The sequence below is a fragment of the Sycon ciliatum genome, chromosome 6 (assembly GCF_964019385.1).
Source record: "Sycon ciliatum chromosome 6, ocSycCili1.1, whole genome shotgun sequence".
Classification (NCBI taxonomy): Eukaryota; Metazoa; Porifera; class Calcarea; order Leucosolenida; family Sycettidae; genus Sycon; species Sycon ciliatum.
In genome coordinates, this window is record NC_088648.1 from 24255645 (window position 1) to 24275746 (window position 20102).

Genomic DNA, 20102 nt, shown 5'->3' on the forward strand with positions numbered 1-20102 from the left:
ACGGTACCTGTTGGGGCGTCGGCAAAGGGTCCAGGTGGATGGCGACCTATCGCCTTTCCTCGAGATCCCTGCCGGCGTCCCTCAGGGATCTGTTCTTGGGCCGCTTCTATTCCTCGTCTACACCATAGACCTTCCACACGCATGTGAGAATCCCAGCACCACCTCTAGCCAGTTTGCAGATGACACCGCTCTGATTTCCATAGCGAGAACTCTTCAAGACTGCACCCGAAACCTACAACAGAGTGTCACAGCAGCTGGAGACTGGCTTCAAAGATGGCACCTGCTGGTTAACACAAAGAAAACAGTCATCCTCCCGTTCTACCACAATAACCGCCCCCCTGAACAGCTACCCCAGATCACCCTCAGGAATAGTCCGCTTACCGTAGCCCAAAAACACAAACACCTCGGAATAATCTTTCAGCATGACCTCCGTTGGACGGAGCATGTTGAATACATAGTCAAAAAATCACTCAAGTCTTTCAATATTCTTTTTAGACTAAGGTCTACACTCACCAGTGATTCTTTATCTCACATCTATCAAACATACATACTACCTATATTCTCATATGCGAGCAATGCTCTCACACCGTTGTCCCACACTTCCCTTGACAGGCTAGAACGACTCCAGCGGAAAGCCGCCAGAATATGTCTCCACCTTCCCCTTTACACACACTTAGAACACTCCCACCTTTTGCATCGCATCAAATGGCCAACATTATTTTCACGCTTTAAAGTTAAACATATACTCTTCGCGCATTCTCGGCGCCACAATTATGCCCCACCACATATACTCTCGCTGCATACTGCTAGCAACGTGCAACCTTCGTATAATTTACGTCGCTCTCGTACTTGGCACTTGCCAACTCCGCGGACTGACCGCTGTCTCCATTCTCCCCTGTACAAGGCCCTTCATTACTTTAATTGCCTGCCCACCCAGCTTCGCGAAATCCCTTCTCGTACTCCCTTCAAATCCAAGATATCCCTGCTGTTGCACAACTCTGTATGCTCGTGTAGCGACCACCCCTGCCCTTACACTTAAGTACGCAACTCTGTATGCTCGTGTGGCGACCACCCCTGCCCGTACACTTAAGTAGTCATCAACCCCTAGGCCCTGCCCACCCAATTCTTCCTCACTCTTTCTCCTTTCTTACACTATTATCTCTTATTGGCCACTGGCTATCGTGAGAATAAAGATTTGAAACATCCCCCAAACCCATTTTTGGTCTATTCTGTAATGAACATACATTCCCAGTAGATGTCAGAGTTCAGCAACTTCAGTAGCTTGCCAACATGAAGTCTAACCTTGCTTATGAACAGACCAACCTACTTGAAGTCAATTGACTCTATGAAATGCATGTACAGTCAACTTCGCTAATAACAACTGCGTATATAACGACAATTCGTGAATAAGGACAGAATTCATGCCCAGAGCAAAGTCCCATCCAACTGTAATACATAATAATAATGAGACTTGGGGTATAACGACACTTCGCGAATAAAGACACTTTTCTGGTGCCCTGCCGAGTGTCGTTAGACGCGAATTTCACTGTGTGTGTACAGTTTCCATCTGATTTGTTTGTGTGTTGTTGGTTTCTGCATAATTTCTTACAGGCATCACATGTCCAGCCGTTCTGCCGTCGATTGCTAATGGTTATATAAGCACGGTATCTTCTAGCTTTACGATTGGAGGTTCAGCAAACATATCATGTCTTCCAGGATATCAGCGAACCGGAGCACCAGCAATTACCTGCAACAGTAGTGGACAATGGCCTACCAGTGATTCTCTTCCTTCATGCAAATGTAAGATTTAATAAAATTTGATCGGAAAAGTTACATTTTACTTTTCTGAACAATCCCACCTCCAGCTGACCTCCACACATTGCCATAGCACACCGTCGGCAAGGTGACAAGAGAGTGAAGTTGTGGTGTAGTGATTGATAATAAAATATTTGGCTCAAAGCTGAATGCTGTTGTGTACTCTTCTTGGATCATGTAACATTCTCCAAAACGATTAAAGGAGCACTCCTGGAATTTTTTTCGGTAGTGTGTTCTCTTCATGGGGGCCTTCTATGGCATCCACGGAATGGGGAATCGCGAAAACTAGACCCAAAAAGTCTACATGTGAAGCCAGTGAGGGCCAAGTTTGTCCTCTCCGCTGATGGATTTAATGACGCCACGTGTCATTACTAATTAGTATTCAAATTCCCTGCATTTGAAGGTGTTAGTTGTTTGAATTTTCTGGTGATGAAGAAAGATGTTTGGTCGAGATACCCAAGTTTCACAACACAACTGCGGCCATTCTCCAAGGAACCAGCAGTCGGACGCCTGGCAACAAAGTCAGTTGTGGTCTCTCTCTGGCCACAGTGCATCTCATATCATGTACATGTACTATTATCCGGATGTGCAAAATGGAGGAGATCAACATCCTCACAACCCGTGCCAGGTGGCGTCAAGTTGGTCATGTCTTACGGCTGCCACCATCAACCCCAGTAACCTGGGCAACTCTAACCAAAGACGGGTAGGGAGAGTAGCACTCTCGCACTCTCACTGAGCGCCCCCTCCCCCTCCCTACTCTATTGTCGATTTTGTGGTTTTTCACGTCATTCAACAGTCAGAAGTCAATACTAGATGATTCATATAGGCTCATTTGTTTGGGGTTAAGTCGAGGAATCCCCACGTCCGCTGCATTTTGCCTGGCAGGACAATTTATGGAATTGGACATATGGGTATCGGGTAACTTTTTCCATGCCCCCCCCCCCCTTCCCCTCCCCTTCCCCTAATACTACTTTGACTAGAACCCTGGTGTAGTGGCATTGTTATAAACAGTAATCTACCATATTCTCACACACACAGTGGTATTGTGAGGGAAAGTGAACATCTTACTTTTCATGTGAGATCCCTACCTGTAGGAATATGCATTTCAAAGATGTTTTAGATCTGCATACTCTCAGTTAATTGCCTGTCACCCAGCTCATGAAATTTGGTCTTGTCTTGTTGTTTTGTGTTTCATACAGTGATATCCTGTGCTTTGCCCAGCACACCTTCCAATGGTTCCGTTGTTAGCAGCTCGACATCTCCTGCGCCTGACCGTCTTTGCATGCAACAAAGGCTACAAACCGGTTGGAAACAGTGTCACTGTATGTTTGATGAATGGAAATTTATCAAACTCTGCGCCGACATGTGCAAGTAAGGCTTCTTTGGAGTGATAATACTAAAGTAATTAAATTTTGTGAAGTGTACGTCACATTACAAAGTAGTGGTAAGCACTTTGGGAATAATAACAAGAAGATTGGTTTCTTACAACAGTCGATCTTATTCTTTTCTCGTCGTCTTGACTAGCCACTTGACCCACTCATGACTGCATTCTAGCGCACACGAGAAGTCCATTCAACCCTCGACTTGTCAAGACTTCAATAAATCGCCACATGGAATACAAATTCAAACAAATAAACATACTTGCAATAAAGAAATGCAACCAGATCAGTCCAGTCGACCGAGGAGAACAAGAACAGCAACTCGCATCTCACTTCTTCGTACTTTTCTCGACTTTTTCAAAAAGAAGCTGTGGTCATGTTTTAGCCCGCTCTGACTCAAATTCTACCGGTTCACAGTTTACTGAAGCAAAGCTCTCTTCATGCTGCGGTGTGGTATGTACTTTCGTACAGTTTCTGTAATAGTCCTTAAGTCAAGTGCATACAGGCCAGCAGATCTTGCAAAAAAGGGGGCGGGGGTTAAGGTGGTGTGGGGGGGGGGGGGTTGCAGCAGACTTTACGGTACTGTGCAATCACAAAACAAACTGTCTTGATTGCTATTCTTTGACCCTGAATAATTTGTTAATTTTTTTCAAATCTGTCAACCTTTCAGGAGTCTCTTGTTCATTTTTGGCACATCCACAAAATGGTTCAGTCTCGCCCGGAGAAAACAGTTTCGAAGCAACTAGAAACTTCACTTGTAACGAAGGATTCAAATTGGTTGGTTTTGCCACAATCACATGTCTTCTGCAAGGAGTTTGGTCTGCACCTCAGCCAACTTGCCAACGTAAGTGTCATGTAGTGCAAAGTAGCTGTGTGTGTGTGTGTTTGCGTGTGTGCGTGTGTGTGTGTGTGCGTGTGTGTGTGTATGTGTGTGTGTGTGTGTGTGCGTGTGTGTGTGTGTGTGTGTGTGTGTGTGTGTGTGTGTGTGTGTGTGTGTGTGCTGTTTCACTTTGAAACTGTCCTCCAACGTAACCAGATCTTATACAGTCAGTGAGTGCGACAAAATGGCACAAAACTGACGAGGAGTACTGAGATATTGGGTACCCGACACCTTGCTCCAACACTTCTCCAAGGCTCAAAATAACAACCTTCCAACTTCGAAGGCTCTGGTCGGAAAGTCCAAGAGGGGAAAAGGGACAAAAGGGACATTTTGTCCTTCTCCTTTTTCACAATAATTTTAATTGGCTCACCATCCGAGTTCAACTGTGTACTTGATCCGCCCAGTTAAAACTGGCGCTTATCATCACACTTGTCTCAGGAAGGAAATACATGTTATTTGAAGCATGCCATGATCACAAAGCACTATGTATGTGATCATTTACATGTCAGTAAGCAACTCATCCGAAAATTCAAGCAAGTTACACTTCCTCCTCGCCACTATCGTCGCTGGAGGAAGAGCTCAAAACGTTCGATCCGGACAGCTGGTGCACGTTTCATAGATTGTTCCACTTCTCCTCGTCTCCAATCACGCTGAAAGGCAGTGCGTGCCTGTCACCTTGCCGATCAGAAGCTGAGTGAGACTGCCCGCATGTTGGCTGTAAGTGTTATCCCCGTTCGTCGCTATAATGCGTCTTTGTTTGAGACAAAAAGACAACACCACATCAGTGTCCTTTTTTCAAAATCGCGCTTGTCGTACTTGCTGATCAGCACCCACGCGAGCCGCTGGTGGTTGTACATGCAGCGCAGTGATAGCTTCCGCTTGATGTAGCACCTATGCGTACTGCACCTAGAGTCCATTTCAAAACTATAGACGCGTAGGGTTTTTGAAATATTTCAAATTTGGCTGGACCTTATTGAGAATAGTTTTCGGAATATTGCTCATGATCGCTCCACAATTACTCTTATATAGTTTCTAAACGATTGGATAACAGACGCCCAATTTGGAAAAATTTATGCACAAAGTGATCACAGATTTTATGTGGTGTAGATGCTGGCATAACGGTTTTTGCCTAGGTACGCGTCTATAGTTTTGAAATGGACTGCAAATCCTAACGCCTTGCGCCAGGCTTTTCGGCTAGTTCAGTGAAAGTCCTTTGCACGAGAGTTTCACTCAGGACTTAGTCACGGTACATTTGATTAGCTCCTTTGCCCGGTCCCCTGTGAGCTTCAAAGTGTGTCAGCCGGATTCATCTCACTTTCCGCAGATGTCGACATGAGCTGTAGTTTCTTCGTCAGCAATTTGCTGGTGATAACTCTTCACTAGGCGCTGTACTGTGCCAGCACGGAAATTCAAGCTCGCGAAGCACTTTTCCAGCGTTTCTATACCTCTCGCGGTACACAATCCTTGCCACCAGACAGCTGGAAGTAGACAGAAACTGTATTCTCCATAGCTCTGAAACGCGAACATCCCGACCTATTTTACAGACTCGAGCAGACCTTGCAACTTTTTCTTGCGCTGACGGAAGTGTTTGTCGGTGGCAAACTCAGTCAAAAAGACTGAAACGAACCGATCGCAACTTCTGTGATGGTATGTGCTGCCATGTCGTCGGATGCAATGGTCAATGGCTATGTTCAGATGGTGAATCGGTGGTTCCATGCCAAATGACACAGGCAGAACACCAAAAAGTCAAGTGCGAAGATAAGCGCCAATTTTAACTTGACGGACCAAGTACATTTTAATCAACTTATCATGCTACAAATCTCTTCGCTTACTAAACATCTTTTTGGTTTTATAATCTGTACTTTTAAATAACATTGCCTCATGCCTAGTTTCTTGGTGGAATCGAGGTTGTTTTCCCTGCAATAACAGAATGGAGAGTGTGTATAAATGTATTTCTTCTTTTATTTCTCTAAATTTTTAACAACAGATGCGTTAGCCCCAGGGGGGGGGGGGACCTCACCTATGGGGTACATGAGAGCTGTTAATTTTAATATTACTACTTCAACTTAATATGAACACTACAATCTTCTAGGTGTTATTGTTCCTCTATGACAACCATGGACACACTCCACCTCTGCTGTCATTCTGTTCTTCTTTGTGTTTAGCTATTGAAACATGCCCAGCCCTGCGGTTTGAGAACGGAATTACTCCCGCAACCAACACTAGAGTTGGTAATGCAGTCAAAGTTGAATGCGAAATGGGATACCAAATCAACAGTAGTAGCTCCATTATCTGTCTCTCGAATGGACAATGGTCAGACACTCCACATTGTACTGGTAGGTGTAAAATCTAATGTTAGAAGGTTTGCGTACACTGATCACAACATGTTTACAGATGTTTTGAAATTTTAGTATAACGAGGGGAAAGAATCAAAGCTAATAGGGGGAGTATTTCCTTGAATTCCCCTCCTGATTACCCGTCGATTGCCTTATTGAGTTTTCAGAGATTTGACTCTAGCTTTCTTCTAGGCTTTGTCCATTTGGCAAAGCATGAGTTCTCTGGGTAGATGACACAACAACCTACCTACGTAGGGGTTTGAAAACGCAAGGTTGAGTTAGACTTTGGGGTTGTGTGGTGCCTGTAGCGTAACTCTCTCCCTCCCCCTTTCCTCCCGTTCCCATGACCAAACATGTACGGACCAGTATCTGCAAAATGGACCTTAGGGTGATTTTTCACAAAAAGACTTTTCTGCTTTTGTCATCTATAGGTATCTAGTGATCACATGGCGAAGTATTAGACCGAACAAAGCAATGTTGATGACCCAGAAGCTTCTCAAACAAGTCTAGGTACATATCAGAAAATACAACAATTTATCACAGCGTTTTCCACATCAGAATACTAGTACTATGCGTTACAAAAGGCAGTGCAATTCATCAGCCGTCCAGTTTTTGTTGTATAACTCTCGCACAACTTCTGGCATAGAGCATGGATGGTCTTGATCCTCATCACTGCAGACGGCAATGGAAACTGCTTGAACACCATCCCAAGTCTGCTAATAATCCGCAGAAGTCCAGAACAGGAAGGAGGGTGGCTACAAATACACCTGGAGTCCCGGTCTGTGCATCCCACAGGGAATATGACACAGGCACAAAATTCTAACACCACACACTTCATATCGTACACGATTCAGAGGTAGTCCATCATTGTTCTGCTGCACCTCTGTGAAATTTGAGCTCCGTGGGAAACTGGCAGCATGCGCGTCAGTGCGCCATGATTCCAGCACTGAGCGCAAAGTGTTCATAGCTCATCAATCACAAGTACTTGTGTCAGCTCTTGCCCCGTCCTAGGGTTTTGGTGTTCCTCGCGGAGTCAGGGTGGCAGATCATGTCACTAGCGGCAGAGCTCTATCGTCCGTACTCGAGTTGATCCAGGACATTTCAGTTCAACTGCCTCTGTTGCCGTCGCCTCACTAGTTTCTCCTTGTTGAGTATTTCCCCCCTGCGGAGTTGTACTAAAATCAGAAGGGCCCCACGAGGATTTCCAGATGTCAGAAAGTACTTTCACCAGCAGAGATCTCCTTTGGTGGAGCCTAAATCAAGTTGAATTTTTCGTCGCTAAATAGGAATTGGGCGTCGACAAAAACATCTTGTGAGGACTGTCGTCGTTCTCTACCAGACACGACGATTCCTACCTAGGAAGTCCAATGACTTCTGGCAGAGATGGACGGCAGTTGGCCATCTTGAGCGAAAGCTCCTACTACACTTGTAGGACGATCTAAAGCTTTCTTTGTCGCAATGAACTAATTTTTGTTTGGATGTGCACAGCGAAGCGCAAGCAACAGTATTTTTGCCGTGGCAGAAAATGACTTTTTCTGCAAAAAATGATTTTCACCCGAAGGTCGATTCTCGCTGATACTGGGCCTATTACGAGGATTATCAGTAAAGGTCCCAAAATTCTGGCCTGTTTTCTGTCACAATTATATGCCAAGGCATGCCATTGTTCTACTTTTCTGTGTTGTGACGCAGTGACAGTTTAGTGACAGAACCTCATCATCTTCTTTTTCATATTCCAATCGCATCTCACACCTCTCTTCCTGGCATTATCTTTTGTTATGTTTTTTGAACACCTGTCTCTCTCTCTCTCTCTCTCTCTCTCTCTCTCTCTCTCTCTCTCTCTCTCTCTTTGTGCATGTGTATGTTTGTGTTTGTGTCTATTTGTATGTGTGTGTGTGTGCACATGTGTGTGCGCGTGTGTGTGGGAGGGGGGGGGGGTGCGGGCATGTGTGGGTGTGTGCGGGCATGTGTGGGTGTGTGTGCATGTGTGCACGTGTGCGCATATGTGTGTTCTATTTGCATTCTGGTTTCTTGCTGTGCAACGGATTAGGTATTCCAACGGCTGCTGCCCTGACGGAGACTACCTGGCTTGGACAATCAAGCAGTCGGGCCATGATTATAGTGGTTTCAATGCTCAGTTTGATTTTGTTATCCGTGCTCATTGCCTGGGGACTAAGTTCATCAAATCCTAAGAATGTACTCACCACCTTCACTGCTCATCGGCCCAAAGAAAACACCCATCCATACCAAAATCGATATAAGGCGGCCAACTCCTCTCTCGCCCTGATAACTGACACAAAAAACGTTGCGGAGAGTGAAGACACCTCCAACAATGAACAGACTGATAATACATACGGGGAAGTACCGCAATACCAAAATCAACATAAAGTGGCCAACTTCTCTCTCCCCCGGACCACTGAACCAAAACAAGTTTTCGCTAGGGAAGACAACTGCGACAATGAACAACCTGATAGGACATACGGGGAAGTACCGCGATACCAAAATCAATATAAGGTGGCCAACTTCTCTGTCTCCCCGATCACTGACACAAACAGCGTTGTTGATTGTGAAGACACCTACGACAATGACCAGCCTGATAGGACGTACGAATCGGAAGTACTTCGATACCAAAATCAATGTAAGGTGGCCAACTTCTCTGTCTCCCCGATCACTGACACAAACAGCGTTGTAGGTTGTGAAAACACCTACAACAATGACCAGCCTGATAGGACGTACGAATCGGAAGCACTTCGATACCAAAATAAATTGAAGATGGCCAGCTCCTCTGTCTTCCAGATTACTGACACAAACAGAGTTGCGGATAGTGAAGACATTTACGACAACGACGAACCAGATAGGACGTACGAATCGAAAGTAGAGCATAAAAGAGTGGATTCCTCAAACGTCGCAGAACGGAGCGAAACACCGACCATGTTGTATGCTGAGATGTGCGCTGCCCGAGAAGGAAAGGAGGTCGAGAAGCAGGTGTCAGCACATAGTCTGGGCGATGCTTTCTCGGAATCGGGAGCAGACAAGTCTTGTGTTGTTTCTCCCACCATCAATGACAACGCTCTTTATCAGGCACTAGTGGACTTGTTTGTAGAATCTGACGATCAATTGTACTCCGCCCCAGGAGGCTTGATGGAGGAACATCATGCTGGAGTTCACCATACACCAGTGGACAAGTCAGATGAATCTGAAAGCTCACCAACCGCAATTTCCATGGTGAACGGTGACTAGGAACTGCTCCCAGGATGATGCACCTTATCTACCTATCACGTTTTACCCGTGTTTGACGTCATTAATTTTAGCATACATGCACCAGTGCAGCCATGTATGAGATGAACCCTGTTTTTACAGCCTGTGCCAGTATGTAGTGTTAGCTGTAGTCCGCTCCTATCCCGTGATGCCTGGTATACATAATATGATGTATACTAAAGTCTTTTATTTTAATTTGCTTCCCCAGAATCTGGCCGAGTCCCACACGAACCGCTATTTTTGGATTTTTTTAAGTACCCTTTTAATTAAATGTACTGACACACTCTTACTTGCACCTTTGACAGTACAACTGGCACTATCTGCTTCACGAAAATTTGCCTCCCAGAATCTAGCCGAGTCTCACGCAAACCACAATTTTTTAATGTACATTTTTATCCCTCATTCCGGTTTGTGGGGTCCGAACATACCCCAGGAGTATGATTTTGAAATAATTTTACTTTGCTGCATCACATCTCCCTGAAAATTCATGTATTCCTCAACAACACAATAACCGAGATAAATAAACAGTCTGGGTTAGAGGTTCATGATGGATTTCACATTTATTATGGAAAATGCGGGCGGGGTCCAAATTGACCCCAGTAACATAGAACACAGAAAGTGTAACAATTGCGATAGTTTTGGTATTTATCTCCATGGTCACCGAATACATGGATGACATCCACTGAAGTATGAGGCCCTGGAAGAAAAAGTTCTTCTACAGCCATAATACCTCATTCCATGCTGACGTTTTTCCTATGTTCCCAGTATATTGGGGTCCGTTTGGACCCCACGAACGTTTTGGGTGGTATTCGTGCAAACTTAAATAATCTTGACCAACTTCTGAGTTGTCAACAAAATGTAATGCAGTTTGGTCAAAGCATTGGTCTATGGAAAGGTAAAACAGCAAACAAATACATACACTCCAACAGCCTTCCAACTTGGAAGGTTCTAAGTTATAGCTAGGCCTTGACGAATTATGCTAGCATAATTTTTCGCATAATTCCTACCAAAATCGAATAATCCGCCTGTTCGCACCAAATTCCATAGAGGTGTCATGTTCTACAAGTACAAGTAGATACACCAGGAAGTCGTAGGTTTACGACTCCCTTGATAACATGTCCAGTGCATTACAATCAGTGATGGTCGTAGCTACAATTGTAGGTCGGACGGTGCGTTGGCCCCGTTGAACTTTTGCTACAGTACAACCCCCTATAAAATAAATCCCCTGTTATTTTGCACAGAACCATCATATATAATTATTAGCAGCATATGTGAGCATAATGCGGCATAATATGATAACATTTGGCATAAAAATAGCATAATTCTGCAATTTTTTCAGCAATGCGAAAAGCATAATTTCACGAAAATATTAGCATAATCCGTCAAGGCCTAGTTATAGCAAAAGTACATAACCCCGTACTCTTGGTTAGAGAAATAACATAAGGAGGGGAAGGCGCATCCAAGATGTGCTAGATCTGTTAGCCTGTTAGTTGTAGAACGTCAGTACCGTTGGTCAGTGTCGTGCAATGTTATCGCATGAACTGATTGTTTAGTGACTGGTGGTGTTAGTGGACAGTATAGCGTAACTTACTATCTTTTTTTTTCAAACTTTGGAGCAGGGTGCAGGTTTTCGCGCTCTGAGGCTCCCACAGTTTCTCGCCAGGAAACCGGCATCAGGCCGGCCTGGTTTCAAACATTAGGTATAGTAGTAGTAGTAGGAAACTAGGTAGACATCGGATAGCTTTGGCCTACCTCCGCCATGCCTCCAGCAAAAGCTGCCGTTCGCGGGCTGACGGATTCGGAGGTAAAATTGTTGTGCTCCCTCCCCGGGATCGAGTCTTCGATTTTAGACGTAGTAAAGACGCTGGCAACATTTGTGACGGAGTCCGCAGACCGCCAGACACGACTAAAGAATGGGATCGATGATTTATCGAGGCAAATTGCAGGCCTGAACGAGGAGGTTGTCGCCCTCAGGGAGTCTGCCATTGTCGCAGCAAGTGCTTCTCCCCTGACTCCTCCAGCAGTTGCCCACAACCAGCACAGCCAGCGTACGATGGAGAGTACAGCAGGAAGGACCAGCAAGCGTACCCGTACTCGCGCAGGCCAGGCTGCCACGTGTACCACTGATGCAGACGAACACCGTAGCACTTCCCGTAGCGTGGGTGACCCTGCCAGTGAACATGAAACGTCAACCGAGGATGAGGACAAGTCCCAGGCAATTGAGCGGCCCACTGTCAAGCCCAAGCCACTGAAGCTAGAGCCAATCACGGATGACACGTGGAAACTGGTATCAAACGAACCTCACAGAGTGAAGAAAGCCGTAATCTATGTGGGCAATTTGAACTCACATAGCAGTGAAGAAAGTGTCAAGGAATTCACTGAGCAACGCTCTGCAGCAGTAAACAAACCGGAGAAGGTTCACCAGTGCAGCATACACACCACAGAAGATGGGAAAGTGTCTGCCCGCTTGATGATCGATGCGACTGACCTTGAAATCGCCACTGCTCCAAACTTTTGGCCTCGCCCACTGTACGCGCGGGCTTGGCGCCACCGTGAGCGTCCGAAGGGGGACACCTTGTCCGGCTCACACAGTGACACTCTCAGTGATGCTCCGAAGGGGGACACCTTGTCCGGCTCACACAGTGACGCTCTTTCCGAGTCCTCCGACACTCAAGCTCAAAGCTCCAATTAGATCCTTTCGGATCCTGCTGACGAACACATTTGGACTACTGAGTAAACTTGGTGACTTTCACCATGCTGTACACGTTCACCAACCTGACATTGCCATTGTCACAGAGAGCAAGCTAACCCCTGAGAAGGCTACTGATTCCGAACTGTCCTTGACTGGGTACTACTCCCCACTGCGGAAGGATCGAACAGCTCATGGAGGAGGAGTTGCGGTTTGGGTTAAAGCCAGTCTGGCCCTCCGAGAACTCGATGACATCCAGGTCGGTAATGAGGAGCTAATATGGCTGAGTGTCAGAACTGTGGATAAGAAGTCAGTGGCTGTGTGTGCTGCATATCGCTCTGGCTCCTGCCACGACAATGACATCAGTACCCTTGAAGCCATCAGTGCTGGCATAGACCTGGCCCGTAAATCTTGTCAATATGTGGTATTGGGTGGAGATTTTAACGTACACAACGTGGATTGGCTCGGCAGCACCAAGACAACTCATGCAGGTGTGTACACTGAAGACATGTGTGCTTTTCACTGCTTGGAGCAGCACGTGCATGAGCCCACCAGGGGCCTTAAACCACTCGACTTAATAATGACTGACCTACCGGGAGATGCGACCGTCAATACCTTAGCACCTCTGGGAAACTCTGACCATGCCTGTGTCCCAGCTGACTTTCATGTAAGCACAGCAGAGGAACCACCAGTGACCAGAACTGTCTGGCGTTACCAACGCGCAGACTGGACAGACTCCGCCACTTCTTTAGAACAACAGATTGGCAGTCCACTGTCAGTGATGATCCTGATGCAATGTGTATGCACTTGACCCAGAATATTCTGGAAGGAATGCGCCGATACATACCGTCTAAGCAGTTGTGCATGAAACCATCTAACCCCTCTTGGTGGACACCGGAATGCACTGAGGCTGTAGCACAGAAACAAAGAGCATGGAGGAGACTCTGCGCCGACCGGTCAAGTGCCCAGCTGCAAGCTCGTTACAATGTCGCCAAGCACTCGGCTAACCATTGCCTGGCAACTGCCAAGCAGGCATTCCCAGCAAGCCTGGCGCAGAAGTTAGCCTCTGGGTGTATGGCGTCTGGTGAATGGTGGCGAACCATCAAGAAGGCCTCTGGCCACGGAAACAGCCCATCCATACCTACTCTCCGCAGCACCGATGGTACGGAGCACGACACCAACCGCAGCAAAGCAGAGTGCATGGCCGAGCACTTCGCCAACAAATGCAGTCTAGGGGCAGACGACCTATCCGCTCCATTTCCTTACGTCCGACCACGTACTGACCGCAACCTCTGCACCGTCCGGTTTCGCGAGACCACAGTTGAGCGAACTCTCCGCCAGCTCAACCCCACCAAGGCCACTGGTCCAGATGGGATACCTGCCCACGTCTTGAAAGCTTGCTCTGCAGAATTGGCACGGCCGCTTTCAAAACTTTTTACATGCTGTCTTCGCTCCGGCATCCAGCCACAACAGTGGAAGGGTGCAAACGTAGTTCCAGTCCACAAGCGCAAGTCTAAATCGTCGCCATCAAACTATCGACCAGTCTCGTTACTGAGCATCCTCTCCAAGGTCATGGAGACCATAGTCAACAGGGCAATGAGCAACTTCATGGAGACGAATCACGTCCTGTCAGAACGGCAATTTGGCTTCCGTCGCGGCCACAGTGCAGCAGACCTGCTGACTGCTCTCCACCACCAGTGGGCGCACACCGCCGGAGATAAAGGAGCTTCTCGAGTGCTGGCCATCGACATTGCTGGATCATTTGACCGGGTGTCTCACACTGGTGTGTTGCACAAGGCTAGAGTGTATGGCATCTCGGGAGACCTGCATCGGTGGCTCCAAGACTACCTCTGCAACCGCACACTTCAAGTCCTCATCTCCGGCCAGACATCAGCCAGACGCCCAGTTAAGGCTGGGGTGCCACAGGGCAGTATCCTGGGCCCCGCCTTATTCTTGGTCTACGTCAACGACCTTGAAGACCACCTCCCAATCGGCTCCAACCTTGCCTCATTCGCCGATGACACAACCCTATACGCCGAAATTGCAACGCTCGCTGCTGTTCCTGACAACGCTAGAGTACTCCAGGCTGCTGTCGACCTTGTATCCAGTTGGGGCTCGGATTGGAAAGTGCAGTTCGAGCCAGCCAAATCTCAGGCCCTTACAATTTCCCACCATCGTCGGGACTGGCCAATACCCCCCATTGTCTTCAATGGAACTCCTGTCGAGGAGCAGCCCTCCATCAAAGTACTCGGCGTCACGTTTGACCATCAGCTAAAATTCAGCCAGCATATCCGAACTGTTGTAGTCCGAGCAACGCAGAGACTTGGAGCCTTGCGCAAGGCATTTCACTTGCTGACTATTCCTGCCCGGCTTCGAGCCTACAAAGCCTTTGTCCGGCCGGTTATGGAGTACTGCCCAATCGTCTGGATGGGGGCAGCTCCTTCCCACTTGAATCGGCTGGACTGGGTGCAGGAGCGAGCCATCAAGGCAATACATCCGCAATGCTGGCTTCCTAGCCTCATAATTCGCCGCACCATCGCTGCCCTCTGCCTCCTGTATAAAGCCCTTTGCGATAATTCTCCCGCTCTTCTCTCGAGAATGGCTCCACCGACACACCAACCCAGGACCACACGCCTCACCCGCCAGGCTGTACGACTGTCCACCGCGCATCCCCATCAGTTACAGAATGTTCTTCCTGCCAATTCCCGGAACAATGTGAGCCGAGCCTTTCCCCACTCCGTCATCCCAATTTGGAACCAGCTGCCTACCTCTATCATTCCCCACCCATTTCACCCAAAGAACATCCAAAAGTTCAAGACAGCAGCTTATCACCATCTCCTCAGAACGAACTGGCACTGGGCCACTCATAGCATACGCGAGTAAGAGGGTACAGTGTCCTACCCTGCTTGGACATACATGTAATCTCTCCTCACGGATAGTCTCCTCTTGAATTTAAAAGTCTAACAGCGTTCACATCAATACTCAACTTATTCTTTTGCTCACTGAGCAATACAATCTTTCCATTTTCTTTCTTCTGTTTTCTTTTTCAATTTAATCCTCCCTACCCAAATATCCCTTTGGTGCGTCCATGGAGCTATGAAGCCGAGACCTCTGGTCGGCGGAGCTTAATGGGCCCCACCACCACACTCCATCATTCACCCCAGTGTCTGGAGATATGTGGATTTTGTAGAAAAAAAAGAAAAAAAAACTTGTAGTTCCTTGGTCTTTCTCTTTTGTATAAATTAAACCTTGGCTCTCCATCTGAGTCCGTTTCCATAATTATTTTTCTCTCCAAAAACTGAATGTTTTCATAATTTGAACTCGGATGGTGAGCCATTATAGTTATGATGAAGAAAGCTCGTAACTCGTTAACATTTTGTCGTTTTCATAATTATTATTTTCTATTCAGACTACCCCTCTGTCCCAAACCTAAGCCTCAACCGTGGGCAACACCAGAGTTACGGAAACTGCTGCAGCGCAGAACTACTCTGCATCGAAGAGTCCTTTCGCAGCCTGGGAATATGGTTCTTAAGCAACAGTATCGTTCTGTCAGACGCGAGGGGACGCTTCTGAGTAGGAGACTGAAATCCCGTTTCCTGATGCACCAGTTCTCGGCACTCCGACGAAATCCTAGAGGTCAGTGGGCTCTTCTTAACAGTCTGTCTGGCAGGCGGAAAGTAAGAAATCAGCCAATTGCATCTCTCAGTAGTCTGACAGAGACATTTGCTAACATAGTGCACGATCCAAGCCGGCCTGCTGACATATGTTTACGCCCAGCCACCCAACAGCCAACTACTGCTGCTCGACTGTCCCATTTTCGACCCGTAACTGTGGCGCACATCACCACACTGCTCAAAGCAACAAACACAAGTAAGTCACCTGGCTCTGACAATGTCTTACCAGCCGTACTGAAGCATGGTCGTGATTCCATAGCAGTTTCTCTCACTGATATTATCAATAAATCTCTGAGCACAGGGTGCGTACCAGATATTTTCAAGAATGCCACAGTCAGCCCAGTTTTCAAATCAGGCGATGCAGAAAGCTCTACTAATTACAGACCAGTCTCATTATTGCCCATATGCAGCAAGATATTAGAACGAGTTGTCTTGGAGCAGCTGATTGCATTCTTTAAGTTACACAACATCATGTACGTGCCTGACAATCAGTTTGCCTACCGTACCAACAGCTCGTGTGAGGACTGCCTAGCGCTAGTGGTCGACGAATGGCTCCAAGCCCTTGATAACAACGAGTACTGCGGCATAGTGTTTGCAGATATGAGCAAAGCTTTTGACCGAGTTAAGCATCAAGAGCTCATTGACGAGTTGAAGATGCTTGGCATTGCTGACACTGCACTTGCTTGGTTTGCAAGCTACCTGACCAGACGCGTCCAGCGAGTAAGAGTAGGACAAGAGCTAGGTGGGGCCCGCCCTTGCACAAGAGGCGTCCCACAAGGCTCCGTGCTCGGCCCACTGCTTTTTTGCATTTACACCCGTGATGCACCACAGTGCTTCCAACATGCATTGAATCAACTTTATGCCGATGATATCACACTCTATATCAGGCACAAGTCCATCCAGATCATCACAACCCAGCTGAGTGCTGACCTTGCCGCTCTGGATCGCTACCTAGATCAGAAGGGACTGGTGTTAAACCATTCCAAGACTCAGTTTGTCCTGCTCAGGCGACCGGGCAAGGAGCTGCCACCTGGCACCGCAGTCAACTGCCGGGGCACTTCCATAGCCCCATCTGCTTACGCTCGGTACTTAGGAATACTGGTTGACGAACATCTGTCTTTCTCAACCCAAGTGGATGCAGTATGTGCAACTGTCAATAGGAAGGTCGGAGCATTTGTCCATGCAAAGCAGAATATCAGCATTTTTGGCAAACGACTTTTCTATTTATCGATCATTCAGTCCACATTTGAGTTTGGCAGCACTGCATATATTCATTGCTTATCACAAACCCTATATGACAAGCTTCTTACTGCCAGCCGCGTAGCATTAAAGAGAATATTTTCGTTGGATAGAATGACTCCCACCACTCTTCTATACAGTCATACTAACTTGTACGCCCTTGAGAAACGTCTCAACTTCAAAACCTATGTATTTGTTTACCGCTGCCTGAATGGACTTGCTAGTCCTCTTCTGCGAGACCGCTTTACCTTGCGCGCCCATGGTGCTCGCACTGCAGCCACCACCCGTGGCCAAGTCTCTGCTGCTCTTGTTCTGCCCCCCGCTAACACCCGATATGGCTTTAGTGCAATTTCTTATTTGGGCGCTGCCAGGTGGAATACACTTCCACCGGCTTGCCGCATGTCTAGTTCACCAGCTGAATTTCGCTCATCCATCAAATTATACCTAGGGTTCCCTGTAAAAAGGCGCTGACGCCTGTTGGGAATTCCCTAGTAAAAGAAGAATAAATAATAATAATAAATAATACTATTCACTGGCTTGACTGATAATTATTATTTTTGTATTTTTAATAATGCTAAACGGCGAATTCCTTGGACTAATATTACTGTGATAATTGCTGTGCTTATAACTGTGATGAGGGGCCATCCGGCATTGTCGATAATTTTCACGAAACGAAAAAGTTTGGTTATGACCCTACCCACCCACCCACCCGCCCACCCCCTTAAGCGAAAAATAGATTGACTTGACAGCTAAAATGGATTGAGGTTTCAGCTATCAATAATTTTCAACCGAAACTCTCCTCAACCCACCCACCCATAAACGATACTTTTTTCTCTTCGTGAAAACGATCGATAATTACGGACAGCCCCTTAAATGGAAGCCGTACCACTACCAAATAACATGACAAATTGCACAATTGGCAAATGCATGCTTGGTGCACGTCACATTTTGGATATGGACAGCCAGCAGAGATCTGCTCTAGCGTTGGTTTTTGAAAAAGTGTGATTTGCTCACTATAGACGCTTATCACTACATGCGATTGGACAACGTGGTTAGTACATATACATGTACCATATAGTATGTAAGTGATAACTTTACGACTTACTCATGATGATATACACAAACAGACGTGCATAAAATGAATAAAAACAAATTTCACCGAACGCGTGAGACTCTGCTGGGAGCCGAGTTTTCGCATCCGTAGAAACGCCACCACCCTCTAGGATCAAGGCGCAGATGCAGCGCCTAAACGGTGGGAGGTGAGTAGATCAGACCCACAACAAAGTGGTCAAAGATCGAAATCCCATTAAGGTGGCAGACTACCCAAACATTCGCTGAAAAATCGAATTTGTAAATTCATATTGAGTGCTACGTCAGTTGAAAGAGCATGAATAGCTGCAAATTCTCTGAAAATTGTGTCCCTATCTGACCAGCTGTTCAAGAGTTATGGCCGAAAATGTGCCCTTGCAAGGACAGATTTTTTTGTTGCATGCTGTCATTTGTTGGCAGCACTGTATTTGAATGTGAGCAGACCGTGCGCAACTTGTCGTATTATGGAAACACGCGAAAGTGTGCAGAATTTTGCCCCAAGTCCAAAAAAGTCCAAAAAATCACGTTAAAAAACACGTATTGGGCTGCACGGCGGCGGGCAAAGCCCGCCGCCGTGCAGCAGGACTTTTGCCAGCACCCTCGTGACGTTGCAGATATGTGGCTTGATTATTGTAGTTGACGTTGATTTAGTGACTTTGGCAAGTTTGAGTCGTGTCAAGAAGTCAGGTAGGATTCAGTACTAGGCAGTAGTGAAACGTGAGTGGCAGTCTTTGCCGGTTTCTGAGGGCATCCTGGATTTGGTGTGCAGCGCTGTGGAAATGGCTTGCTGTGGAGGTCCCAGCACTGGATGTTGTATCAAAGGTACGACCTCGTAGCACGTGCTAAACCTAAAAAAATTCAAAAATTGACTTGGGTCTGTGGGAGTCCGTGAGACAACGCCCACTCCTTCCGTTGTGACAGATTCCAGGGCCACGTTGAGGGGCCCTACCCCACCACCCATGGCTGCTTCTGGACTTGTTTTAGGTTTGGGTCCCGCGCACGGACAGAATGGGCACGAAAATGTGAAAAAAATGTAAATGCATTTGTTTGGCTCCTGGGTGGCTCGCACACCGTGGCACTATGCCGGAAATTTCAGTTTTTCCGGCCTGGAAAGCCTGTCAGTGAGGCGCAAGAACTTGTAAATCATGTCCTGAGGGCCAGCATAGTGGCAGGAGTGTGTGGTCAAAATTTCACTCAAATCCACTGAGAAACACCAAAGTTACGGTCAATTGAATGCCATATGAAATTTATGGGTAGGCTGCCCCCTTAAGTGCATCTTTGACGTGCAGGCATGCATCATACATGTAAATACCATCCTGAGACTTTAACAGTCCAAAATACTAAGTAACAACCTGTAGCAAGTCGATGACCAAACTGCTACAAGTGCCCCACAGTTACATGTACATACTAGTAATCTCAATTTCCCAAAGCTTCCTGTTGGTACCATCAAGAGTACATGACCCCATGTACTCTTGGTACCATCAATTACTACTTCAAGTATAAACGATCCATAAGGCATGGAATTCAGTGATTTTGAAGTGAGAATTTGATCAGAATAGACGATTATATCATATTTTATACTGATATAGCCGGCACTGGAGCCGGTCACGCTGAGGGAGAATTTAAAAAAAAACGTTGCTACCATGGATATCTGCCGCTGAGGAGGAGATTTGTCCACGCAATGACAATCAGCTCGAGACCCCGCTTTTCCGCCAAAGATTATCATCATCCGTGGCTTCCGCTGGA

General features: G+C 46.8%; 1 protein-coding gene across 1 annotated transcript in view; it reads left to right on the top strand.

Annotated features, from left to right (window-relative positions):
• Nucleotides 1-6306, top strand: part of LOC135818913 (sushi, von Willebrand factor type A, EGF and pentraxin domain-containing protein 1-like) — a 108753-nt gene extending 102447 nt beyond the window's left edge. The window contains exons 20-23 of the mRNA XM_065332102.1: nucleotides 1612-1800; nucleotides 3015-3186; nucleotides 3865-4038; nucleotides 6240-6306. Of these exons, the coding sequence (XP_065188174.1) occupies nucleotides 1612-1800; nucleotides 3015-3186; nucleotides 3865-3940 (437 nt within the window). The 3' untranslated portion in view covers nucleotides 3941-4038; nucleotides 6240-6306. The remainder of the gene's footprint in view (nucleotides 1-1611; nucleotides 1801-3014; nucleotides 3187-3864; nucleotides 4039-6239) is intronic.
• The last annotated feature ends 13796 nt before the right edge of the window (nucleotides 6307-20102 follow it).